Genomic DNA, 26673 nt, shown 5'->3' on the forward strand with positions numbered 1-26673 from the left:
GTTTAGTTTGGGTATAAGGTGGATTTAGTTCATGGAAAGGGTGATTAGATATCGGAACGAGCTGCCCAGGGAGGCGGCGGAATCCCCGTTCACGGAGCTGTAGGAAAGCTGCACGTGGCGCTCAGTGCCGCGGTGCGGCTGACGCGGCGGCCAGCGTTCACAGGCTGGGCTCGCTCATCTCCGAATCCCTTCCAGGCCGAAAGCTGCTGTGTCCCTGCGCAGGGCGCAGCCGCTGCGTGCGGGTTTCCCACCGCGACCAGCACCCCCTCGCACCGCGCACCCTGGGGCCGCCTCGCTCCGCTCCCGTCTCCGCGGCAACCGGGCGGGCCGGGCGGGGCCGCACCGCCCTCGGCGCCAGGCGTGGGGCTGGCCGGGCCGCGGCGGGCGGAGCGTCCCGGGAGCGGCGGCGCGGGCAGCCCCGGCAGCCCCGGCCCTTCTCCCTCACGGCTCCCCCGGCGGCCCTGCCGGCTCTCCCGGCGCCATGTGCGAGCCCAGCAAGCAGGACATCGCCGCCATCTTCAAGCGGCTCCGCTCCGTGCCTACCAACAAGGTAAGGGCCGGGCCGGGCCGGCGGGCAGCGCTCCGCCGCGGTGACACGTCGCACAGCCGGCGGGGCGGGGGAGGCGCGGGGCCCGCAGCCGGGCACGTCCGGCCCGGGACAGCAGGGAAAGGCCCAGTGGGTCCTCGGGATGGCTGTCCCGGGAGCGGGGGAGCTCTGCCCTGCCTGCCCCTCGTCCCTCCGGCCGGCATCCCGCATCCCGAGGGGATGAGCCCTTGGGGAGGGAGGCGCGGCGCGCCCACCGGGTGCCTCAGGTCCGCTGCGAGGGTCAGCTCCGCTGAGCATAAAAACAAGCTCCCAACCAGCTGCAACGTAGCGTTGAGTATGTGTTTATTTTATTTTAGTTCCCTGTTTTTATTATCCAGCAAAGTGGCACAGCCACCTGTGCAGTGATAAAAGTTTGTTGTTTTTGGATCCCGTTGGGCTTGTCCCGTGCCCGGGTGGGTTTCCGTGGTGTGAAGGTGTTCTTGCAGTGCCCCTTGGGCTGGGAAAGGTGACGCGGCACAAGTGCCTTCGGCTGCTCTGTGCCGCTTGTTTGTGTTGGCTTTGCGGTGTAGGCTGAGAACATATGTGAAATATACACCCACCAGGAAGCTTGGGATTAGCGTGATGAAGGAGCACGTTGGGTTTGTTTTCTGGGAATAGGAATCCGGATGTCAGTCTCTGGTCCGAAACTGACTTCCACTCTTTGAACACAATTCATTGAGACTGTGCAGGTCTGGTTTCTCAAAGCAGAGCTCACAGGTGAGCACTCAGTTTCTAACAAAAGTATTCTTAAAACTTGCCTTTGCAATGGGGTAAAAAGTTTATCAAGGAAAGGTCCTAGTCCCAACAACGACGGTCAGAGATCTCTTACAAGCTCCTGAAATTCACTGGCACTCTGCCTGAAAATTGAGTAGTTTTGGGCATTGTGGTGCTTTTTTTTGTATTGGAATCACAGGAGAACTAGAGTACTGCCCCTGGCTGGCAAGCGTGGAGTGGCTGGAGCAGTTCCCCTGTGCTAGACTCCTTGTTTCTGTGTAATCAGGTGGATGTGGTTGCTCAGGTGTATCTGCCTCCCCATGTCAGATGTCACACAGACATTCAGTGTTGACATAGCCATAGTGGCACAATGTGTGCTGCCACTCACCGTGGGCCAGTGACACAGAAGTGGCCCAGGCATGGAGAACTCGACAACAATGCAGTGGTGCCTGGTCTGGGTGACCTAAGAACGCAGAGAGGGAGAGTGAAAAACAGCAGCTTAGATCTTACAACTCCACCACTCCTGCCTGACTGTTTTTCTGAAGTAAAAGTTGTTTCTTCCATCAATTTCTCATCTCATATTTGTTTCCTTTCTGTTTCCTTTAGTTGTCCTCTTCTTAAGCAGTCTATCTGCCCCTTTTATTTGCAAATCATTTTTGGGAGGGAGGAAAGACATGGGAAAGTGGAAATATTGAAAAGGGTTCTGGATTAAAAGCTTAGTAATTTGCCTTAGCTGAGCAGTTTATGGATAGAGTTTGGGAAGAACTGCCTGGTCTAGGCAGGCATGTGCATTTACACTGTTCTGGGTGCTCTGCAGTAGTTCTTAGTGCATGTGAGCTTAGGAAAATAATTCTCATTTAAATAAATATGCAGTTTAATATGTGGGTTAGAGTGTGTTGAAAGTGGTGTTTTCATAATTGTCTTGAAATTAACATCTGTAATTTGATATTAGTTCCCTTTATGATGAGCTTTTGAGTTCTTGGTCTCTTTGGGTGTTGCATAATGTAGAGCTGCCTGATGACAGCAGGCTGTTGATCAGCTGCCTGATGACTTAACAAACATGTTACAGTTACTAACTAGGATGTATTTTGTACCCATAAATATGTTCATAGTCCTTAAGCTACTTGATATTGTTAACTTGAGTGTTTGAGTTGTACAGCTCAACCCCTTTGAAGACTTGCATGCTCAGGCTGTCCTGAAAGTCTCTTTGATTCTGTCAGACCTTTTAGATCTGTTCTTCTGACAATGTTTTTTCATTTCTTTCTGCCTCTGCTTTCATTTCATCCTGTCTCTGCTTGGACTCCCAGTGTGTGTGCATTGCTGGTGGTTTATCGGTAGCTGAGTTTTGTTATTACAGCGTTATTTGGGTGTGGTTTGTGTTGGGTTTTGCCCCAGCATGGACTCTACTATCTTGTGTCCCTTAAGTCATTTTGAGGTGATGGCGCTTCTAAAACAGGCAGTCCCCGTGCCTTCCCGTGGCCAGCCCTGCAGCTCCCTCCCTTAGGGTGGCATTCCCGGCCAGGTGGCGGTGCTGTGAGTTGGCGCTACCTTTGCTCTGGGTCCAGGTGCCCGTGCAGAGCCGCTTCCCAGCGGGATCAGTAGCTGGATTAGTAGTGCTGATGCAGGAGAAGGACAGTGGCTGGTGACTAAGAGGAGCTGCCTGGGTGTAGATCCCCTTGGCTGAGTGTGGCACTGCCTGCTGAGTTCCAGCTGGGTTGGTGCTCAGGCAGCTGGATCCACAGCCCGGGAATGGCAAGGTGTGGATCTGCCCTGGGGCTGGAGCCCCATTCTGGGGGAGGCTCAAAATGTAGAGGCTGAAAGTCTCCGTGTACCCCTGACCTCAGGGATAAGTGCTCTTCCTGAACCTACTCACCTCTTCTGCTTGTGCCAAAAATAGCATTTCTGTCAGCTATTTATTACTGTATTTCCACAGCCAAGGTCAATATTTTATTTATTTTTTTGGTAATGTAGGTGCTTTGCGCAAGGTGGATGATTTGTGATTTATTGACTGCTTGCTGTGGATTCTACCCAAATCTCTGTGTTTGCTCCTGTGCAAACATCTCAGTTACATCTTTGGCTGGTTTTTCTCCTAAGTGACTCTTACTGAATCTACACTGTGAAGTGTTTCAACACAAAGTAAACAAAAAGCATGCAAGTGTATTTTGAAAGCACTAGATTATTTAAGTGTATCCTTCAAATTTATTTTCAATCAATATTTTAATATTTTAATTGCACCTAAATCTGTACAGAAAATACAATTTGTCTTTAAAATGGAAACAGTTTCTTACAGTGGCTCTGAAATTGATTTTAATTTCTTCCCCCTGATTCTTCTTGAAATTTATCTGGTGAGAAGCACTTTAAAAATTGAGAAAACTAAGAAAATTAGTCTAAATGTTAGTGGTACATGCATCTATTTCTGTTGCATAGCATTGATGGAAATAGCAGTTCCTCCTTTGCTTTCAGAAGAAAATGGGATATTCCTGCTTGCATCTCAGTCCTGAAAGGTGCATTTTTATGCCTGGGAATAATCTCCACGGGTGTCTGGTAGGGACTCCTGTGAGAGTGAAGACACTGAGCTGTGGCAGCCAACTCCAAGGTGATGCAATTGACTTTGAGATGTTGAAATTACAAAGTGCTCATAATTGGAAGGAAGGAAGGGGAAAGGAGAAGGATCTTCAGGTATGTTTATAACTGAACTTTTAAAAACATGAGTGTTTTTGTAACCACCCACTCCAGATTCTCCTTTCCCATTTGTACTCCAGGGAATTGCTCTCTTGGCTTTGGTGTCAATCAGAATCTTCTCCTTTTTTGTTGACCCATCCTCCTTTGGCCTTACAAGAAAAAGCCTGAAAATAGTCAATTTAAAATGAAAATGAATCTCCTGTGTTTTAAGGAGCTGCTTCACAGAATTTGAGAAAAAAATAACAAGTTCTGGCTACTTAGGCTGTGTATTTTCTTAGAATATGGCATACATGAAGTCTTATTCATTCTTTTTCCCCCACCCCTTCTGTGCCATTCTTCCACCTGAGCTTGTTTCAGGAGCTCCCTCTAACCCCTCCTGTTGTCCCCCATTCTGTGTTGCTCTCGTTTCTGCTGTATGGCAGTGAATGCCCCATTTCCACATGCAGGAGTGGGATATGTAAGTAACACCAATAAGTGTTAGGTCCCTGTTGAGAGGGAGAGGCAGGACTGGCACCTGCAGGAGCTGTGATCTCCATGATCTGTGTGTGTTACCAGTCATTACCTGACTGCAGCTCACCCTTAGAGTGTGCAGGTGTTGGAAGGGTTAATGCTGGATCTGCTGGTGAGCTGTGCTTGTGCCTGATAAATTTGGACTGTCCAAGCTAAATAGACCCACATTAAACTGAGGAGTTCAGCCTCAAACTGCTTTGGGCATGTAGTTGAAATTAATTTGGATGGATGATGGGTGACATGACTTGAGCCCAGACTCAGGGCTTGTTTGACTATGTATGTACAAAAAAATAGAGACAAAAATCTCTGTCCAGGTTTACAGAGGGAGTTTCTGGCAAGAAGACTTCTTAATTTTATTTTTGTTTTGTTGTTCAGCTTGGCAAGGAGGCGCTGGAAGCTCTGTGGCCTGTTTATGATGTTCCATATGGTCCCACCTGTCTTGGAATAAACTTTATTTTTTATATCTGCATATAGCTAGAACTTCCATTGCTCTCTGAGGATGCATTCAGTTTATAGGAGGGCATTAAAGGATAAAGTTGCAAATTGGAATGCTGTCAATTTGCGTGTAAAAGCTTGTCTCTGTGGAGTTGTTTCTTATTAGGTGCCCCTGGGTGGATGCTTTTATTGTAAAAATACTTCTCTGCAGTCTTTGCAGATACCTCTGAAAAAGCATTGATCAGATAAGTCCTGTCATACAGGAATAGATGTGTGCACATGGAATTAAGTCAGAATAGCTGTTTCTGTGTAAAGTTATTGTATTCCTTGCATTTGATAATTGATTTGTATCAGATATTTTTTTCTGGTTCTTGCTTTCCTTGGTCAAAGAAGCACAAAACTCAGAATAGCTGAAAAAGGACTTGAAAGTCATGGTCTGCTGACCTGCAGAGTGTATGAGACACACACAGACACAGCTCTTGCTGTTTTGGCTGAGTGTTAGAGGTCCATCATGGTGGAAATTCCTGGGTTTGCCCATGCAGTAATTGTGGCCCTGGTTGCTTTTTAACCAGCGTGGCGCAGACAGTGGAAGGGCTGATGTGGCAATTGGTGTGTGATGAATCATGCGAATATCTGCAGAGGCTGTCTGGATAAGCCGTGCTCAGAGGCTGTCTTCACACAGCTGCATTGCCATGGCTCGCCCTGAAGGTCAAGGTTTCAGTATAGGAAAGTAGATAATGAGGGCATTAGTCCTGCTGATAACCTCCTGGGGACTCAAAAGTGCCACATGAGGAGAGGCTGCCTTCGGGGAAATATTTCTTAACCACTTTCCTGTCCCAGCAGTGCTGGAAGTGCTGTGTTAAACGTGTGTTTGAGCTAGGCTGATGTGGGTTCTCTGACCTGGTTTCTCAACCTGTGTACAGTGGTTATTTTTGGAAATGGGGAGGCTGTAGTTGTGTGGGCAGATTGTGTAACTCCTCTTTAGATGTCTAAAATTAGGATCCATGGAGTTGTCATGTCAACAAACGCTGTAAGAATGAGTTAACAAAGTTGGATCGCTGCAGGGGTGTTACATTGACCTGTAATACAATCTAAGGCCTGGTTATGCTCAAGTCCTGTTACTGATGTTTGTTTCCTTGCTTTCTTTCAGGTGTGTTTTGACTGTGGAGCAAAGAACCCCAGCTGGGCAAGCATCACCTATGGAGTGTTCCTCTGCATCGATTGCTCAGGCACCCACCGGTCCCTTGGCGTTCACTTGAGCTTCATTCGGTAAGTACTGCTGAGTTTGGACAGCAAAATTCATCTTTTAATGGTCTTGTTTGTTCACACACCTGCTCAGAGAGGAAAACCCATTCTTCCTTCAGCTTCTGATTGTGTTGGCTTTGCTGTATCTGATAGCTTTTTGGTAATAGTGTTCACTTTGCCAGCTTTGCTTCCTGAAGCAGCTTGTTGTGGTGGCACCTGAGTTCTACCCTTCCAAGCCAAACTAATCTGTGGTTTTGTACCTACGTACACAACTATTCTAGTACTTGGGTAGTGCTCAGGCAGGCAGCTGGTGCAGTAAATCTGCACCCTGAGCTGGTTCTGTTCCAGGTGAGTGTCCCAGCTGCTGACTCAGGGCCTTTTGGGGGCTGATAAATAACTACAGATTACAAAAAAAAGGTGGGGGGAGAAACACTTGACAAAAAAACAGAAACAAAGTGATTTTAAATGGCTTTGGTGATGACACTAAAACCATTTCTTTGTGTTTAGGTCAACAGAACTGGATTCCAATTGGTCCTGGTTCCAGCTGAGATGCATGCAGGTTGGAGGAAATGCAAATGCTGTACGTACTCCCAAGTGTTTGCTTTGCACATCGAAGCTTGGTAGGCTTGGAAAATGTTGTCTGTCCTTACTGTCTCTCTTCCTGGGATTATTTTTATTTTTCCAGTTCTTTTTCTTTAATACAGCATTCCCCCTGTCCCACCTCCCCATCTTTAAAGAATTCCTCTTGATGCTGATTTCATCCTCCGTTCTTGCACCTTCACCATTTTGGTATAGTCTGAAAGTGTTTTTTTTTTTTTTTTCTTATAAGTCAGTGATGAAAATCACTGGAAAGGCCAGATCAGGTTCCTTGTCAGTACACATCTTATTTAGACAGCTGCTCAAAGATGGCTTGTAAAGCAAGCTTATGGCCCCTTCCTGTGACCATCATTCCTTCCATGGCTCATGAAAAACCATGCCAAAACCCACAGAACTGCCAAAAGTCACGCTGGAGTAAAGATCTGACTTACCTGAGTTAGCACTGCAGATAAGACATGCTGCATTGTTGGAGGGGGACTAGCAGTGTCATGGTTTGGGCCAGTTCACATTGGCTGTTACTTTCAACTTGATTTTTTATGTACTTACACAGCATGTTTGTAAATTGAAGTTCTGTTGATAGCTGTCTTGTTCTCAGTCTCCCTTTTTCTTTTTTTTAAGCTCTTTGGCAATCTTTTCCCACCTTTTCCACAATTAACTGAGAGTTCTTCCTTAAGTTGGCCCACCCAGTGTGGGAACATGCAACTTCCAAAAGCAATTTCTGCTGAATGCTTATCCCTTGTATTTTTTCATTTGTGCTTGGTCCTTAATGTTGTTTCTTTAAGAAGCTTCGCCCAAGCTTGCTTTTCATAGTGTTTTCCTTGACAGATTTAACCATTTTAAGTCTTTAGGGGTTTTCTAATTTTTTTTCCTGTTTACATACAAAAATGCTGAGTTCAGGGTCATTGTTACTTATCTTCCATTTCTGTATTTTCCAGTCAGATATTTTTCTTTGAATTTGGCATGCAGCAAGTCACTATCTCAGGCTTACAGATCTGAGCAGTTACATGGTGTCTTCTCCCTCTTTTTCTTCTGCCTGTCCTTGCTAAGTTATTCCTTTCCATGTTAGTACTGCTGTTATATAAATGTCCTCATCCAGTTTCTGTTATGTCATTAGTACAAAAAAATAACAGCTTTGACTAATGAGAAGAGGGGGATTTCATGTTAAGAATAATCATCATATTCTTAATCATGTTAAGAATAGTTTCTTTTTTAGCCAAATTCTTAAAAGCCTTGATTAAATGATATCAGTTCTGCTGTGTAAAGGGTTTGAGGCAGTTGGAAAGAAGAGATGGCAATGTCTGAAAAAGTCTTCTGTTAGTCTTAGCCTGTTAGGAGAAGAATAACAATAAACCATAATTGTTTAATTTTGTGGGGTTTTGTCTTTCTTCTTGGATGCCACTGTTTCCTATCATACATTGTACCAGGAGGTGCAGAATCCCCTCAGCAACTCCCCAAATACCTTCAATTCTCAATGGTCTGCTTTGGATTACTTCAGCAGATTATTACTCAAACGTGAAAAAGGAGATTGGTAAATTGTCTGGGCATTTGAAGTAAAATTAACACTTTTCTCTTAATGACACTAAAAACCATTCCCTTTTGATTCCAGTTAAATACCAAATTCAAGTTTTACAAACTATTGGCTAGAAGCCTTGCTAGATTAATATCAATCATTTGTGTTCTGTAATTGCCTGATGATGCCGAATCCTGGATAACAGCAGTCCTGAGCTTCCTGCTGTTTCAGATAGCTAGAAAATCCAAATTGTCCTTAGTTCCTTGTGCTTTCAGATCAAATCTCTATGGTAATTGGAATTAGGGTTTCTAAGAAGCCCCTCTGAGTACCAAGTTAATAGGGGTATATATTTGCATGCAGAAATGCACAGTTTTGATTTATTAATTTCAAATAAATACACAAGCCTATAAACATATCTGGGCACATAGATATGTGCCTAGATCTCTTTCATTTGAATGAAGACCATTTTTGTATGCTCATTTTGATACTATTGAGCATGCACTGATCTCCCCTGACAGAGATGAATCCAAGCAGTGCCTTTTAGAGCATTAGGAATGTCCTCTGGAGCACAGCTACTGGCAATTAATTTTACCTCTTCCTTCCTCTTAATCACTTAATTCCAGAACAAGGATTTTTTGTATGTAATGGAAGCTTGCATTTGTATATGCTGTTAAAGAATCACAGGGATGTATTGGGGTTTTTTGTTTTATTCATATGTAAAGAAGTCACCAGAGTGGAGTTTCCTTTGTACTTTGCAGATTACTTAGACTCCATAATTTAAAAGATTAGATTTAGGCAGAGGAGCAGAGTAGTTTGCTGCATTGCAATATATTTTTGTGTGAAATGTCATTAGCTTTTAAGCCTGTTCCTCACAGCATTTTCTGTGCTCTGCTTCCCAGTCTGCTTTTTTCCACCAACATGGGTGCACAACCAATGACACCAATGCCAAGTACAACAGTCGTGCTGCTCAGCTCTACAAGGAGAAGATCAAATCCCTTGCAACACAGGCCACCAGAAAGCATGGCACTGATGTGAGTAGTGTGTGTCCTGAGGCCTGGAGATTCCTGAAAAACTTCACCTTCTTTCCCTCTAAAGTCACTTTAGATTTCTAATCAGTAATACAAAAGATTATCAATCTTCAGATAATGTGGCCATTTCTCCATGAACCATGTAGTGGTTTTATTTTTGCTTATCTGAAATTGAATGTTTAGAGGAGTACAGCATGAAAAATTGTAGTGGAATTAACTACAGACTGTGTGTGATTTAAGTGGGGTTTGTTTTGATCAGGTAAATAATGTATTTTTTGGTTTTTTCCCTACAAAAATAATATTTGGGAAATTAGCAAGTTGTGTAGAACTTGCTGTTCTCCATCAGAAACACTGAGGCAGTTCATGCAAGCTGTCAAAACATTGTTAGGTTGCTGACAGGAGTTAAGCAAAGTGTCCAGAATTGATTTCTGAAGTGTTAGATAAGTTTGGCAACAGTTCTCTTCTTCATACACAAAAAACATGTTTTGATTGTTTAATTCAGGTTGTTGAAGCTTGTGACTGGTTCATTTAAAGTTGATCAGATGAGTGGAAATTAAAAGCAAGAAGGCTTGATTGTTTTTCTCTTATCTGTGCATCAAACAGCATGAAATTTTATAGATAATTATAATCTTAATTATTCATACTATGGACAATAGAATTCACATCACAAAGTTCAGAGAATATTTCTTTTGACTTAGTGAACAGCTTAAGATATAAAATATGTTCAAATAAGTGCAATATACTGTGTGTATCTAATTTTATGGCAAGTTCTCCAAATGACTCTTTGAGGAACTGTGATTATCTTGCTTCAATTACAGGTTCCATCCAATAGTTTGATATTAAATATTTGAAAAAATCACTAAATATTTAGTAAATATTTTAGCTGTGCACTGCAAACTAAAGTGATTATGTGCTATTTAAATTACTGAAGTAAATGATTCAGATAATTGCATTTAGTACCCACCATTGCCTCCCCTGTCACATGTTAAAAATTCTTTTTCTGACTTAGTGATAGAGCTGATTGCTGAATGGTGAGGTGAGCTTGTTGTACCTTCACTGTCCTTTCTGACAGAGCTCATTATTCCTGCATGGAGTAGGAAGAGCTGTGAGAAAAGATTTGCCTGTGGGTGATCTTGAAGTGCAGGTCACAGGTTGGAGTCCTGTCCTGCAGTCCTGTGGCACTCTGGGGACCCCAGCCCTGAGATCTGGCTTTGGCTTCTCCACCAGGAGCACATGAAATATGTATGAATTCAATTAAAAAAGGAATGTCATCTATTGAACACTGGATAAATTTGTAAGGAAAAAATATGGACAAGAAAAAAAATCAATAATTTTTTAACCTGAAAACAAACCAGAGTTGTTTTAAGATTAATGCATTGAAAAATAAAAAATACATTAGTGCAATTAACCTGTAAAATTCTGGCCCTTAATTTCAGCTGTGGACAGATGGATGTGGAGCGCCACCAGCATCACCTCAGAACAAAGAGGAGGAAGATTTTTTTGCATCCCATGTTTCTACCAAGGTACAAATTACCTCTCAAATTCTTGTTTGCTTTCTAAACAGTTTGATTGTCTGTGAGCTCTATGGTGAAGATTAAACCCTGAAAGAAAACTTCAGAGAGAAAAGATAGGTCAGGGAGTTAATATTTACCTGTTCTTCCTTCTGTGAGTCTCAGAATTCTTCCTGGATGTGAACCACTTCCTAAGAGGATCATTTTAAATGACCCAAATAATAGCTAAATATGGAATGAAAGTCTATTTTTTTGTAGACACAACAATTCCACTTGGAGCCAGGATTTCTTGCTTGGAAGTGCTGTGATATAAATGTACTGTGTGGTACCTTGAGTTTTAAATCAGCAAAGTGTAACAGTTCTTACAGCATTTCTTGGGAGCTGGTCACAAACCTGCCTTTTGAGGGGGATGTGTGTGAAGGGAGTGGGAGGATGCAACAGGAATGTTGCTCACCATCAAAAATGTGTAAAAAACAGGAAGTGCAAGAGCTTCTAGTGGGGAGAAGGTGTGGTGATTATATGTAAATAAATCATCCAGCATACAATAAATAAATCTAAAGCACAGTTAAAATGCATTTTACTGGTTTTATTGGTGAATATATAGTAAACAGAATTCCCGAGAGGAAAAATAAAAGTTCTCAGGAGTAGGTTGAAGCCATCTTCTTTTTAGTAAAAGGTAGGCATTTCTTGTAATTTTAATAGCTGCCCTTATGAGTACAGGTTTTAATCCTAAAAGCTGTAATCATAAGAATTCAGTAATTATAAACCAGTGATGCTTAGGCAGTCTTTAGCTAAGTGCTCATTTATTTAGTGTATTCTGTTTTCTGTGCACTGAACAAAACAGATTCTGTCTGTTTTTTTCCAAGGCAAAGGATACAGAGTGGATGTTACCAGAACCAGTTTCTCTCCAGCAGAAAACTTCAGAAAACATTCCAGAATCCTGTGAAGGTACGACTGATTCTTTGTTAACAATAACTTGCATTTTTCTGATATTCTCTTAGTTTAGTCTCTTTTTGCCTTGCTTTAAAAGTTAAATAACTTAACCATGCTTAATAACACAAGAATTCGGATGCCTGCTGCCCTTTTAGTGACTGGGGAAGCTGTGATGGAAATACCACATTATGGTGTCTCTACCCTGAGTACAGTGAGATGTGTTTTGGTACTTCATGCATTTTAAAAAGCCTTCTGATATTCTTATCCTTGTTATTCCTTATATTTTAGGATCAGAACATGGACCAAGTGTTGATGGCCTTAGCACATCCCCACAGCCTGCATTAGGTAATGAGTGCAAGCAGCAGAGGAGAGCAGCAAGTGTAGGGAGCCCAAATATCCCTTTGGAAAGAGAATGTTTGCCTAGGAAGAGCTGTGGAAATAGATTTTGCTCCCTTTTTCAGAAATCTGAACATAAGAACTTGGGCTGGAAAAATCCTGTGTTGATAATGCAATACCTTCCGTGACCAGGCTTTTATACTTAACTCTGAGCAGTTTGTCATGCTGTGAGTAAGGAAAAAAAGCTGATGGACATGGAATAGAATAAAATAACACTGTCATTTGTCACTGTGAAGCTTGTCCTGCAGGACCAAGCTTCTGAGAACAAAGTGTAAGGGCTGTCTGGGCCTGTTTCGGTTCTTTAGGCAGGTATGATCTTCATCACTGTTTTTATTTGGGTTTGGTTATTTTAGAGCTGGAGACTACAAAAAACTTTACTGGATGCACTTCCTGCTTTTCTCATTTGTATCTTTGACATGTTCTCCTAAAACAAGTGCTTTTCTTGGTTGGTTTGGACATCACAGGTTCTGTCTAAAGGGAGCAATCTCTGTTCTGTGTATGCCCCTTTCCATGCAAATTTCAGCTCAGAGTATATTTTCTGCGTGCACAGGCATCCAGTAGGATGCTGTAGGAGCAGTTGATAATATAGGAGCTGTTTATCATGCTTGTGATGTTTTAGTGATGCAGGTATGTTCTCTGTGTGTCACTGGTGGGTTTGAACACAGCCAATGCCTTTCAAGACAGGAAAAAACTCATCTTGGAAGTGATGTGAGGTCAGGTGGACCTCAGGTCTGATTCAGAAGAGCAAGTCCTACTTTCCTGTTCTATTAACTAGCAGGAGCTTGCAACAGACAACTGAGCTGTAAATTCATTCCTATTGCATATTTCCAAGAGATTCCAATCAAAGGTAGCTCCCCACGTTTTCTTGGAGATATCCACAGCTCTGTTACATAGCTCAGTTTAGTATCTCAGCCCCTCAGTGTAGAAAGGCATGAAAACAAATGGCAAAAACTATTTTGAGGTTGATGTTACAGAAATTTTCTTCTGCAGTTCTGGAATTAATAAGAGTTGTATGTTAACTAATGTGCATTTAATCCTTGCAGAGAACACCACCTTCATAAAAAAGAAGCCAAATCAAGCTAAGAAGGGGGTAAGTGTGTGTAAACAATGATTATTTTTAACTGTGTTATAGGTCATTTATTTCTAGGTAGTTTAAAGATAGTTTACAGACTTGCTTTGCATGGAGTCTTTAGCACTTTTTCAGCATCTGGTCTCTGTAGAAAGGCAGGAAGAGAGTTTAGTGTTAGTGGTTCAAGGCACAGGAAAACTGAGGAAGGCAGCTCAAGTTTTGAATGTGTGGCTGTTGCAACTGAAGAAACAGCCCTGAAAGTCACCCCAATGCCACCCTGAACATGGGCTGTCAGGGTGACAGCTTCTTACAGGGACTCACTCCTTTTAAGTCTGGGTCTCTGTAGCACAGAAGATTTTGAAGGTTTATTGGAGCAGATAATTTAGATTAAATCCCATGGTTTTGTACTCCCACCAGAGGACCCTAATAGCCAAGAGGAATTTTTTATTCTGAGTGGTTTGTGCAGATCTGTTCCCTTCCGGTGAGAACAACAGAACTGGGTTGAACAGTGCAGGTACAGCTTGTGATCTGTGTGTGCATGGCCTGGAGCTTGTACATGAGGGCTTTAAAGCAATAAAAGCTGAAGAGAAATGCTTTGTGAATTTTACTGTTGCTGCAGTGTTGCAGGTGAGGAATTAAACACAGAGGAGACTGAGAGCAGCAGTTTGGGGGCTGTGCCACCATTTCAGTCAGCACCATTGTATCCATATCTGCAGTATTAAGTGTTTTATAAATAATGGTTCCATTGCAATAAAATTTATTATATTATTCCTCTACAACAAAAGAAACCAAAGTTGTTCTATGTGTTATATTTGTTTGAGCCTGCCAATATCTGAACAATTAAAACCTGAATACTTCAATTTTTCTGTGAGACTTCATTGCAAAGCTAACTAAATTTGTAAGAACAATTAGCAGAAGCAGAATTTTGAAGTCCAGAATATGGAAAGAAGTATTTTCTATGCTCCAGATTATCCTTGCTGTCTTCAAGGACTGCTCCCAGACAGGATGTAGTGTTTGCTGCTGCTTTCACATCTGGCTGTTGAGTCAGCTTAGGTGGTTGTCTCAGTTGTAATTTTGGGGCTTTTGGTTTTTTCTTTTTCTGTAATTCCAGCTTGGTGCCAAAAAAGGTGGTTTGGGAGCCCAGAAAGTGAGCAGCCAAAGCTTCAATGAGATTGAAAAACAAGCACAAGCTGTAGATAAAATGAAGGAGCAAGATCTTCACAGTAGTAAGAAGACTGAGAAGGAAGAGCCACTGTAAGTGTGAATTAATTATAAAATGGTAAATCATGAAGCCTAATTTAATGAGCTAATTGACAGCATTTTAAATGCTACCATAAATTAGCATATGCAAATAAAACTTCAGTTCTTCAAAAAAATTCCCAAACAGACATGGTTAAGATGAGCCAAGCAGTAATTCCCCCAGTGCCTTTTTTTTGCTATTAAATATATGTTTATACACTTGATTACTGTAGAAAATCAATTATTAAGAAGACTCTTGGCTCTTGAATTTTTTTCATCTCATGCTGGTTGCCTGGTTTATTTTGGTTTGGTGTAGTGAGCTCAATGCTATTGAAAGCAGACTTTCTAAGAGCATAGGGAATATTCAGCTTGTACTTGCTGGGTAAGAGCAGAGGAAGTTTAAGTATGTCTCAAATTGCCTGATGAAGTTGTCAACTGATTTCTACTGGAACTGCCTTCACTTTCACCAAAACCCTTTGAATAATTCTGTCTGAGGTCTTGAATCTGTTGGTGCGCTTTAATTAATAAATACTTAGCCCTAAAGCTCACAGAGTGCTGTTCCTGATTCCTCTGCTAAGTGCTTTTGGTTTTTAATATTTCATTGGTTGTCATCAAAATGATACTACTAAATAGTTGGTCAGTGTACACTTTTACTGTTACAGAGTTTAACATCCTGTCAGGTGCTAGAGAATCCATCCTATAACCTTATACAAAGTTTTCTGAATTGTTACATAATTACAGGATCACTTTTTGCTCATGATGCCAAGGTCTTTGGTCTGTAATCTCCTCCCCATTCCTTTTGCTCATTTTTCTGTTGTCCTTGCAGAAATGAATGTTTTGGTTGTGTTAAAAATGCCAATCTCAAGGGGATCATTTGAAGTGTTTTAACCACAACATCATGGTTCTTGGTGTTTGCCAAAAACTACCAGGGGAGAGACTCTGAAGTAACAACTGAATAATAAAAAAAAGGATTGTTCATGTATTATTATTCTTTGTCAATATTGTCTTTGACTGTATAATTTGGTTTGAAAGAAAGTCCCAAGCACTGTCTTGGGTTTTATGTCAGAAATGTATAAATCCAAAGATCCAAGCCAACTTTTATTAAAAGTTCTGCAGCCTTTCTGCTGCAGCTGAAACCCTCTAAAAATGCTTGAAACATGAGGGATGCACATACACTGAGTTTATGGATCCAGTCCCAGTGCAGGCAAGAGAACTGTATTTCCTTGAGAGTATCAATTAGGTGGCAGCAGATACCAAAATGAAAGGAAGGTGAACTCTGCTAAAATTGCATTTGCTTCCAACTAATTTGTGTGACGTTTTTAATTTTAAAAGCTTGAGTAGTAAGCTTTACTAAATTAATTCAATATGACTTTATGTGGCAAGAAGTGGAAGTGATTCTTTTGTAGTTTAGTATTTGGAAGGAGGAAGAGTTCTGAGACTTAAATGTGATTTTAAATTCTTGCAGAATTTCCTTATCTTCTGCTGTGCACGGACAAGAATAGATTGCTGAGATTACATCTAAAAACTTGATCAGTATTCCCATTTGTTTTAATCAACAGCCAATAAGATTTTGATGTTCATAAAATAGATTTCTTGAGAAGGGCTGCTAATCTTCCTGCATGAAGTGCTGGGTAGATGTTATCAGTTATTACTTTCTGCTTTGCAGCATTTCTACCAGCAGCATCCAAGATCTCATTTGCCTTTCTTCTCAAAGTTCATTTGAACTTCATGCCAGTTGAGACTTATGAATTAAAATATGCTCATTAAAATCAATAAAAATTGTGTCCCTTTTGACCTGACAAATTAAATTTAAGCAGTATTTCTGCAATTCTGTAATCAAGATGAAAAACCTTAATCTCTGCTGCACTGCTGTGACTGGAAAATATTAAGATGGTTTAGAGGTAGGGATGGAGACTTAGCTGAGCCCAGATGTGCCTTAAGGGAAGACATCAGAAAATACAGTGCTGAAATAAATATTGTTAATGTCTACTAATATTCCTGGGCTGATTCAGTGTAGCATTGAACATTTCTCTGATAACTGTGTTTTTTTCCAGTGTATCATCTTTAAGGTTGGCCTACAGAGATCTTGATATTAAAGCCAAAGAAGAAACCTTAAACCTCTCTGGTAAGAAGAAAACAGAACTGGAGAGGCTTGGCATGGGATTGGGCAGCAGTAGGAGGTATGTGAAGTTTTGGAAACTGTATTTGAAATACTCTGTGGTTTTATGCACTTATCCCTCATTTTACTCAGGAAATTAAGAAATGGACTAGAGCGTGTTATGGAAACTTGAGCAATATCAGCAAAAAAATCTTCTCTTTGTCAAGGGAAAGTTCTGATAGATTTAAGTTCTAACCTGCCAGACAGAGGTCAACCTAGATTGTGTTTTCCAGCTGCCAGAATGGGCTTTGTGTTCAGAGAAGTTCTGTCCCTGCTTTAGAGAACTACAATTTTCCAAGGCTTTCCTTTATTTTAATTCCTCTTTCTTTAAACGTCTGTATAGCTTGGGCTTTCTCAGCAAGCTTCAGAAACTAGATTTGGGCTTTGATTTCCTTTTTTTCTTTAAGGGTATGAGTTTTGTCATCTCTTGACATGCTTGTTTTCTTCCTGTCCCCAGTGGCATTTCTCACTCAGTGGCCTCAGAGATGCAAACAATCGAGCAGGAAACACCTACAATTGCAAAGCCAAAGAAGAAGTACATGGATGATGTGGAAGACACTTACTTCTCTTCTAGCTCGAGGTATTCTGTAAGCTTTTGATTCTGGATGGGCCCAGAATTTTTGCAAGCTCCATAAAGATATGCACAGTCTTTTTGGAAGTTGAGATGGAGGCAGTTTGAAGCTGTGGACACACCCAGCACGCTTTCAGGGGACATTGAATCACAAGAGTGATGGGAAAGTTGATTTTGCCTCAGTGACAGATGGATTTGTGAAGGAGGGGAGGTAGCTTTGTTGGAAAAGTGGTCTGAACTATTTGTTTGTAGATTTATCTTGTCCAGAGTCTAGTCTCTGCTTGCATGGACAGTTGCCATATAAACTTTCATTTGCTGTATTCCAAATCCAGTGAATTTTTTGTCAGAATGACTTGTGTTCATTCCTTTTTTCTTTCTTATGCTGTTGTCTTGAAATTAAATAAGCATTGAAGTCTGGTATTAGGTGTTGCATCATTCTCTGCATGCCAAATGCACAGACCTCAGTCTTCTTGAGGTATTGTGCTGGGTGTGTTGTGTGGATGTCTGCAGTCCTATTTCAGAGACTTTTATGTATCTGAACATAAAATGTGAGCAAAAAACAATTGAAACATTTGTTATCAGAGGATGAATGCAATGCACACTATAAAATATTGCTCTTGGGAGAAGGAAAATAATTCAATCTTACAGGCACTAATTGCAATGAACCAACTGTTTCTGGGCTGAGAGATGTAAACAGGTGTTGCTTTCATAAACTGCCTTTATTGGATCCATGCCACAGCAACATGAGAAATTGTACCTAATTGCTTGTAGACAGGCAACAAAAGCACAAAGGCTTTTGTGTCACTGTTTTGTAGTGCAATAACTGCAACAGAAATACAAATGTGGGTCCAAGGAAAGTGGCAGCAGTCTTGTAAAATAAAGCATAGCATTTCAGTGCTTGCCTGAAAAGAACTGTTACTGCTCTGAAATTATTCATCAGCTACCAGCAGGCAAAGGATGAATTATGGAGGAGCTTTTAATGTGTTGTGGTTCAGTGATTAGAGCATAGATTGTAACCTGGCTGTTCCCTGCTCTTGTTCTGGTTTGAGCTGGGAGGATCTAATTGGAGTTGGTACACAAGTTCATTCTCTTTAAAGAAAGAACAGTCAGATTTGGACTTCTTAAGGGTATTATTATCCTTTATTTCAAGCTGTGACTTTGAAATAGAGGCAAAGTAGCTTTAGCATCATATTAGTATATGCCCAAAAGCAAAATAATCATACTGGATATTAAGGTGTTGATAAGTGAATTAAGCAAGCTAAAGGTCTCAAGGTTTAGAGATAAAATTGAAGCCTCTGAAAATCCTGAATTTTGATATTTTCTTTTGCTACTGTTAATAAAATCTTTACTAATGTCACAATGTAATTTTTTAAATTTTGTGTTAAATGCAGTCTTTCTTTCTCTCCTCCACCCCAAATACTGAAGAAGTATTTTGCAAAGCTGCAAAAACCTGAGAGGAAAGGTTAGAGAAAATAAACATTTTTACCCAAATCAGGCTCATATAGCCCCTGCCCAATGCCATGGTTTTGTGGCCATTGTGAGACTGGAAAGCTTCAAATCCATAAAAACACTTTGATTGTTTGTTATTATGGAATTTATAAAATTGCTGTGGTTTCTTTTTGTCTGTCAGGAGAGAGGCTCCTGCTTTTTGTAGAAGTTCACTCCAAGTCTGTCCCTCATATTTTCCATGCTCAGTGCTGAGACTTTGCTGCTGCAGGTGTCACATTTCTCATGAACTGCAAAAACAAGTGGCCTGACCATTCATAGTGCAAACATGGAGAATTTTTTTTAAGAGTATTTTTCACAAGATGCAGGTGCAGACTTTAATATCTTATCTTGTTCTACTGAATGGTTCCATTCTCCTGTCCCCCTGTGGTTATGATCATCTTTCTCCCCATCCTGGTCATAGCCAAACTTCAGGTAAATTTCTTCAAGCACAAAATCTTAATCTTTGGCCTTTTAATAGGTTTTGGTGGTTTCTTTTTTTTTTTTTTAATATTTTCCACATATGCTGAGGTATGGGTTGGTAATGAAAAGGAGATCAAATAATGTACCAGAATTTACAAACAGGCTTCATTTTTTTTCCCTTTTCTTTATTTTGTGTTTTCCCCATGGGTTTCATGTGCAAGAGAAGATTGCCTTATTAAATTCAGACTCACTTTCAAGAAATATGTTCTTAGCATTTAATTTTAATAAAATGTGTGACTAAACTCACAAGTTCTTAATATTTGGACTAAAAAAAAAACAGAACCAGAAATAAAGACTTTCCTGCCTGTTCTGAGCCATTAGATTCATCTGTCCAAAGCTTCTAAAACAGTATTGTGAAATCCAAATTGCTCACTGACAACTGTAATTTTGGTGAAAACTTACTTGCTAGTGAACACTTACAGCAGTCATTATCTAACAACAAATAAATATATTCCCACTTCTCAATAAATAACAAAGTTCTGAGTTTTCAATATGTTTTTCTTTCTTTTATTCTAGGTACTCTGATTCTTCAGATCTGAGGAGCAGCACTTTCTCTAAATGGGATGACAATTCAGATGCTTTTTGGAAGAAAGAAAATAATAGTAAAGACATTGATATATTGTTAACTTCAAAAAGCACAGGATTTTCAGACAGGTACACCAAGAAAACCAAACTGATTTTTGTCCAGAAAGCCCAAATTTTAATGTGATTTGAGTCCTGGTCATAGTAGTGGGGTTTTCTTCAGTCTATAGAAGGAGAATTTCGCCAGAACTTCCATCAGTAGTCAAGGGATCTCCTGACTGAATTTCTTTTGTAAGCTGAATTTCTTCCTTACATTTTAAGCACTGTCTGTTGTGCTCAGAGTTGTCCAGTGCATGTAGTGGAGGTAATTCCCAAACACTTCCAGCAAAAGAGGTAACAGACAAAAGATGTGGGGAGAAATTCAAATATTTGCACTGTTCTGAGCACATACCTGCTTTGTTTATTGTGTGATGAATCAAAGGAAGCCTTGTTAACAAATGAATGAAAATTTGGAGTGCTCAGTTCTGAGGATGAAGGTACTAGAGACACAAACAGCAGATCTGGTTGTGATGATAAAAAATATATTTTCTCTATGACAGCTGAATTTCTGTCTTTGTAACCAAGTAGAAGATGTAAGAATGGGGGGAGCATGTGCTTGTTTGGTGTTTTCTGCCTCTCTTCTTTTTAGTTTAAATCATATTTTTCATTTCCTTGTACAATTTGAGCACTTGAGTGCTTCTTGTTTGATTCCTTTCATTCTCATGTGGATGAGGTTCCTGTCCCTGATGCAGTTTGTTTCCTTCCAGGCCTGCATCCCGGCGTAAGCCTGAACATGAACCTTCTGCAAGCACAGATGAGGCACAGAAAAAATTTGGCAATGTCAAAGCCATTTCATCAGACATGTACTTTGGAAGGCAAGATCAGGCTGATGTAAGTAGGAAACAGTGATGTGTTTTTAAATGTAAAAATATTCTTTGACTATAAAAATGGAATTCTTGTGAGTAAGAGAGAAGGCAATAAATAGTTAAAATTTGTAGAATTCGTGAGCTTACAGGATTATGTCCCCTTGATTATTTATTTTAGAAATGTACAAATTTCAGATTGTTTATAATTTAATTTTAAGGAATTGCAGTTGCATGCAGGACTGTACCTCCATCATTCTTCTTTCATGATAGAAGTGGTAGACTATGATTTAGCACTCCTGATTTTTGATAGAATCAGGCTTAATTTGTTCTGGATACCCAAACTGATGCCAGCAAACCACTGCTGAAACACTTTCCTGCTGTGGATTTGTTGCATGAAAACATCATTAATGTTGTAAAAGTAACCAGGTAAAGAAATTGTTCAGTGAATTGCATGGAGTAGAATCAGCCTAGGAAAAAGAGATTAGTATTGTGCTGCATTTTGGAGGTGAGATACAGATTTTGAATGGAAAACTAACAGTGTAAGTACTAATTAAAAATATAATTACTGTTTGCAGGGAACTTGGAAAAAGTTGAGTTAAAAGTGTAATGTGGTTGGAAGGGTCAGCAGGATGTTAACTGCTGTGCTTTCCCCTTGGTTTCACATTTTTTAGTTGTTTTTAATGGCTGCACAGTTTTCCAGCAGTTGTAGGGTAACCAACAGCTGGTGGGACCTTTGGGGTTGCAATGATAAATGTCACTCTTGGGTAACTCAGAAATGAGATGGTGGCAAACTCAGTGTAAGTGATGTGAAAACTGAAATGGGCACAACTTCAGTTCTAAATGTATGGAGTCTCTCAGATTGCCTGACATGACCTCAAAAGGTGACATCAAGGTGGTAAAATCCTTTTTGCTCTCAATTCTTTTCCAGTATGAAGCAAGGGCTCGGCTGGAAAGGCTTTCTGGAAGCACATCCATAAGTTCAGCTGACTTGTTTGAAGACCAGAGGAAACAATCAGCAGGTACAAATCAAACAGAGTGAGAATGTGGGGAATGCAGGCCCTGACTCTGCTCCTGATCACAGTCATCTCTGTGTTCTGCAAGCAGAATGCTGATAGCTCAAACACGCATGGCAGGTGGAGTCAGTGTTTAAAAATTAACCCCTTAAACTCCAAGTTCTCTATTTTTGATTCTGTAAGTTCAATATTTTATACTGGGGACTGCGTTGCAAATAACAGACTGTTTTGTAGATAACATCTATCAAAGGAAAACTGTGGTATTTTCCAATGAGCTAACACCTAAATGGAATCTCAGGTCATTTTTTTGATCAATTACCATAAGTAGCTCATTAGCTGTCATAATACTGGATCTAGGAAAAATCATTAAATAAGTGTTGGTGGACTCGAAATTCCCATGTAATCTGTTGCATGGCATATCCATTCAGGGGGATATTTGCTTCTACCTCTGGCCTTGCAAAATTATTAAGGAAGATCTTCACTTGTCTGTTTCAAAGATTTTGTTGGAGCACCTCACATAGGAGAGTGTAGTTCATCAAATCAGAAAGGAGAAATATTAGATTGAGTGAAAAGAAGCCCCTTAGGATATTGAAAATGTCTCATGTTTTCTTTCCAACACTTCTTGGATTGTGCAATAATGTGCAATGGAAAAGGTGGCACAAAATGCTGGAACATTTTATAGACTTAATCAGTTGAGTTTCATTCCTTAACTTTTGAAGAAATTGGAAAAAGAAGAGTTACTGAAGAACTTAAAATCTGTGAGTAATTATTCAAACAGCCTGGAAAAACCAACAGTGTGCAGCAACTGATTTTACTTTGGAAAAGTAAGAGGGAAAAACCCAAAAACATGTGACTGTTTAGTTTTGATCCCCTGAAAGCAAATTTGAACACACTGACTAGCAGAGAACACACACACATGGAGGAAACAGAATTTTATATTAACTATATACATTATATTAACTATATATATTAATATATTTCTATAATATATTATTTAAATATGCTATATAATATAATATATTTATTTTAGGTATTACATAACTGTATGGTTATTTATAACTCCTGATACTGGTTGCTTAAGTCAAACTGGGTTTTAGGAATTTGTAATGTGAAAAAAAAAAGTTAATGAGGGAAGAAGATATCAAGCAGAACTCACAGTAAGTTGCTTTAGCCGCCTGAAAGAGCATTTGCAACATGGTGTCATAAATTCACACCGTATCAAGTACTGAAACTTCCTTTCCTGCATGTCTCTGCTACATCCCCTCACCCCAAAAACTGAGGGGTGGCCCTTCTTGGAGAAATGCTGCTGCACTGACAGTTTGTCTGGTGTGGAATGAATGCCCAGACTATCATTATAGTCTGGCAATAAACAGTGTCCTGTTTATTTTATGGAACTATAAAGTAATCAGGCCACTGTCAATAAAAACACCACTGTAGTTCTGGAGACCTTGCCAGGATAAAACATCCTTTGCTCTAAGGTTGTTTTTATGAGCACTGATGAGGTGTCAGTGGCAGCTCCTTGCTTTTGTGCAGAATGCTGTAGGGAAGTTTTTAACCAAGGAGGGGGCTGCAAGAAAAAGCCTTTTTGCATTATTTCAAAGCTGATGCTGATATCAGCCAAGTGGCTGACTTGGAAGTGCTGATTTGGAAGGAAACCACAAGAAAAGGAGATGCTTTCCTGCCTTGTTTACATGAACTTTACTGAGCCAGCAAATGATGAGGGAATTCTTGTGGCTGGGAAATGTTTAGAACTTCTCAGGTTATTTATATCTGCAGATTTTATTTCTATGACTGATTTAAGGCAACAAAAATGCCTTAACCATTTGATGAGTGGAAGAGATCATAAGGAAGTTCAGATTACAGCTCAGAAATAGAGCTGTCTGAGGGGACTCTTGAAGATAATCTCTAAAGAGCATCTATAATACCTATAAAGCCGTGCTGGGTGGAAGGATTGGAGTGCAAAGTTCTCTTAATGTGACAAGACATCTGTGCTACAAACCATCCTCTTATCTTAGGTAAAACAGCTTATCTCCAGGATTGTCTGTCTCAGCCTGCTGAGGAGGCAGGTGCCTTTAACTTCCCAGGATGGAGGAGCTACAGGTTCCCTCTTCCTTCTCTCTCTTCCTCCTCCACCCCTGTTTGAAAGATTCAAAGGAGTCTCCATTTGGGGAATGGTCTGGTTTGGGATGGTTACTCCCTGGAGCCCCATTTTTTCCCAAGATTTTTGGGGTGACTTCACTGTGCCCTTCAAGTACCTGAAGGGATCCCACAGGAAAGATGGAGAGAGACTCTTGACAAGGGCCTGGAGTGACAGGACAAGGGGGAATGGATTTAAACTAACAGAGGGGAGGCTTAGATTGGATATTGGGAAAAAAATTGTTCCCTGTGAGGGTAGGGATGCCCTGGCACTGAGAAGCTGTGGCTGTCTCTGGATCCCTGGCAGTATCCAAGGCCAGGTTGGATGGGGCTTGGAACAAGCTGGGAGAGTGGCAGGTGTCCCTGCCCGTGGTAGGGGGTTGGAATGAGATGATCTTTGAGGTTCTTCCCAGCCCAGGCCATTCTGGGGCTGACTCTGTGATCACAGTTCTGTGGTTCTGGTTTACTTGGATTTGTGCCTTTGACAGTATCCCATATTTGACATTAAACCGTGCCAGTAATTATTTTCACCAGTGAGTGGGTGACAGGAACTGTTAGCATGTTAATACTTAGCATGCAGTTAGAGTAGTTAATTAATTATCTTTGATTTCTGTTACCTTTAGACCTGCACTTTCCATAATAACAGCTGAGCTAATTCTGTCCAAATTTTAAGGAAGGCTGGGTTGCCAGCATTGTTCTGGAGTTATAAAACCTAATTTATTTACATTTACTGTAATTTCTATGGATTTTTCCAAGCCACAAAATGTTTGTGTTTATACAGCATGGAAATCACCCCTCTGCATGCACACAAATAGGGTTCATCACTTCAGCCACCTCTGAAGTGCACTCATCTTTAAATTGCAAGGGGATAACAGCTGTTGAGGATACAAAACAACATTGTCACAGACTGGAAGTACACAATAAGTCATCTGCTATCCAAACATGAATTGCTTCCCTCGGAATGCAGAGTGTAGAGGATGGCACTCTTGGGTGGAATTACGAAAACCTGAAAACAATCCAAAGGAAGTGCATTTAGACATTGAGATCTCTGCCTAGTGCTCCTGGTCATACATTGTACTTCAGGGAGAAAAAAAAAAGGTTGATTTTAATATTTTAAAATTCTGTTTTCTCTGTGTGTGTCTCCTTTTAGGAAGCTACAATATTAGCAATGTCTTGTCTTCAGCTCCTGATATAACTCAGTTTAAACAAGGAGTGAAATCCGTGGCTGGAAAACTTTCTGTCCTTGCTAATGGAGTCATGACATCTATACAGGTGAGTAAAAATATCACAGTCTGTTAACCATCAGTTGAAGCCTTTCTATAGGGATTTAGTACCATGGATCCTGCCACTGAATTACCTTTAGGGAGAGCAGAATGCATTTGGTTTTGAGCTCTGTAGAGCTCTCAAAGTAGACAATAAATCTTTATCATTTAGAAAAGAAATCTCTATCTGCTAGCTCACCTTCATTAGGATATCTTTTTCTTTACAATTAAAAAATCCCATCATGAAAGTTATTTGTTGTCACTCTATTTTAAACTCATCACAGTTCCTAACTCAGAATGGAATAGTTTGGGTGGAAGGGATCTGCAGAGACCATCCAGCCCATCTTGTGTTGGCTCTTTAGCTGACCTCTGATCCATGTTTTTGGATGAAATGAGCCATCCTGGCCTCAGTGTCCAGCATCTTTTGTGTGCTCCAGTCACTTGGTAATTTCTGTATGGGGGGGTCATTGGGAAATGTTTGAAAATCAGGCTGATTATCCTGGAATTCAACCCTAAACTCCAGTTCTTGGAAGCACTGGTCAATTTTCTGAAAGTCTTGAAGAATTCAGCTGCTATTTATTGCACAAATGGAAGTAAAACTGATTTTTTTGCATGGAAACCCCACTCATACCTGGTTTTGGTTTGTTTTTGCTTTTCTAGGACCGATATGGTTCCTAACTGAAGCTAAAGGATTCCTCTTCAGGCACACAAATAATCACTCTGCTGATTCAAATGAAGGTTGCCTTAAGACTGATGGTGTTTTTTCCTGTTTCTTAGTGCAGATTTCTGACTCAGCCTCTTAGTGCTCTTTCACCTTAGCAGAGCAGAAATCTTGCAGCAACTTGTTACATTGCATATACATTTTTTTTTTCTTCCTTTCCAGTCTTTATTTCTTAACAGCCTTATTGTTAGATAAGCTGGGAGCTTTATTTTATTACTGGCTCTGTCTGTGAGGTAGGAAGGAGAAAGGAGGTGGTGGTGTTCAGTAGACTGTAGCAAAATATTCATTTAATTTAAACCTGTGTTGCCAGGAAGTAAAAGCTCTTGAAGTCATAAATTGATGTGCATTAAAATGGTGGGGAATTAGTGGTTTAATACAGTATTCCAGCTAGAAGGTTCTGTGCTTAGATGTGAAATGTGGAGAAGTCAAAATGTGTAATGCTGAATAGTGGATTTCACCTTGTTGTGGGAACAGTCTATTTATTCCTAGTTTTGAAAGTTACAAAAAAGTTGCAATATAGAATCCTTAAGTGCTTTTAAAAATTCTGTATTGTGTAAAAATTGAAAAAAAAAACTTGAAATATACTAAGGGCCTAATAGAGTAGTTAATTAAATACTTGTTTAAAATGTTTAGCACAACCTTAGATTTTTGATAAATTATCAATTATTGAATAAGGAAATAGGGGGCTGTGTTTTAGACAGTCTAGAATTTATTGCTGATGACATCCTGCATAAAAATGATTATGACCTTAAAGAAGAAACTTTTCAACCAAGAATGAATTCAAGTTAATTCTGTTCTGTAATTTTCTTAATTCAAATTTGTAAACTGCTGATATCTAATAAAAACAATTGATATAAACTCAGTTTTGCATTCAGTTTCTATATGTGGCCATCAGTATCCAGCTTTCTAAACATTCTCATCTGTTTTGTCCATACAGTGGTCTGGTAAAATCAGCCTTTGGT

At 40.3% G+C, this 26673-nt stretch overlaps 1 protein-coding gene across 1 annotated transcript; it reads left to right on the top strand.

Moving 5' to 3' along the window:
- Positions 1-411: 411 nt before the first annotated feature.
- ARFGAP3 (ADP ribosylation factor GTPase activating protein 3) lies at positions 412-26573 on the top strand. The gene is made up of 16 exons (XM_054282058.1): positions 412-550; positions 6078-6196; positions 6680-6752; positions 9179-9310; positions 10744-10830; positions 11685-11766; positions 12040-12096; positions 13191-13237; positions 14328-14470; positions 16510-16635; positions 17071-17193; positions 19669-19806; positions 20481-20604; positions 21508-21598; positions 24879-25000; positions 25651-26573. Exons 1-16 carry the CDS (start codon positions 482-484, stop codon positions 25666-25668), a joined length of 1551 nt encoding a protein of 516 aa, XP_054138033.1. The 5' UTR covers positions 412-481; the 3' UTR covers positions 25669-26573.
- Positions 26574-26673: the final 100 nt, after the last annotated feature.

Source organism: Melozone crissalis, unplaced genomic scaffold (assembly GCF_028551555.1).
Source record: "Melozone crissalis strain CALT ecotype California unplaced genomic scaffold, PUWL_Pcris_2 ptg000033l_1, whole genome shotgun sequence".
Taxonomy (NCBI): Eukaryota; Metazoa; Chordata; class Aves; order Passeriformes; family Passerellidae; genus Melozone; species Melozone crissalis.

Coding starts and splice junctions, on each gene's coding strand:
- ARFGAP3 (XM_054282058.1), top strand. CDS start 482: ATGTGCGAGCCCAGCAAGCAGGACATCGCCGCCATCTTCAAGCGGCTC. Junction 6,753..9,178: donor TTGGAGGAAATGCAAATGCT/GTACGTACTCCC, acceptor TCTGCTTCCCAG/TCTGCTTTTTTCCACCAACA. Junction 13,238..14,327: donor CAAATCAAGCTAAGAAGGGG/GTAAGTGTGTGT, acceptor CTGTAATTCCAG/CTTGGTGCCAAAAAAGGTGG.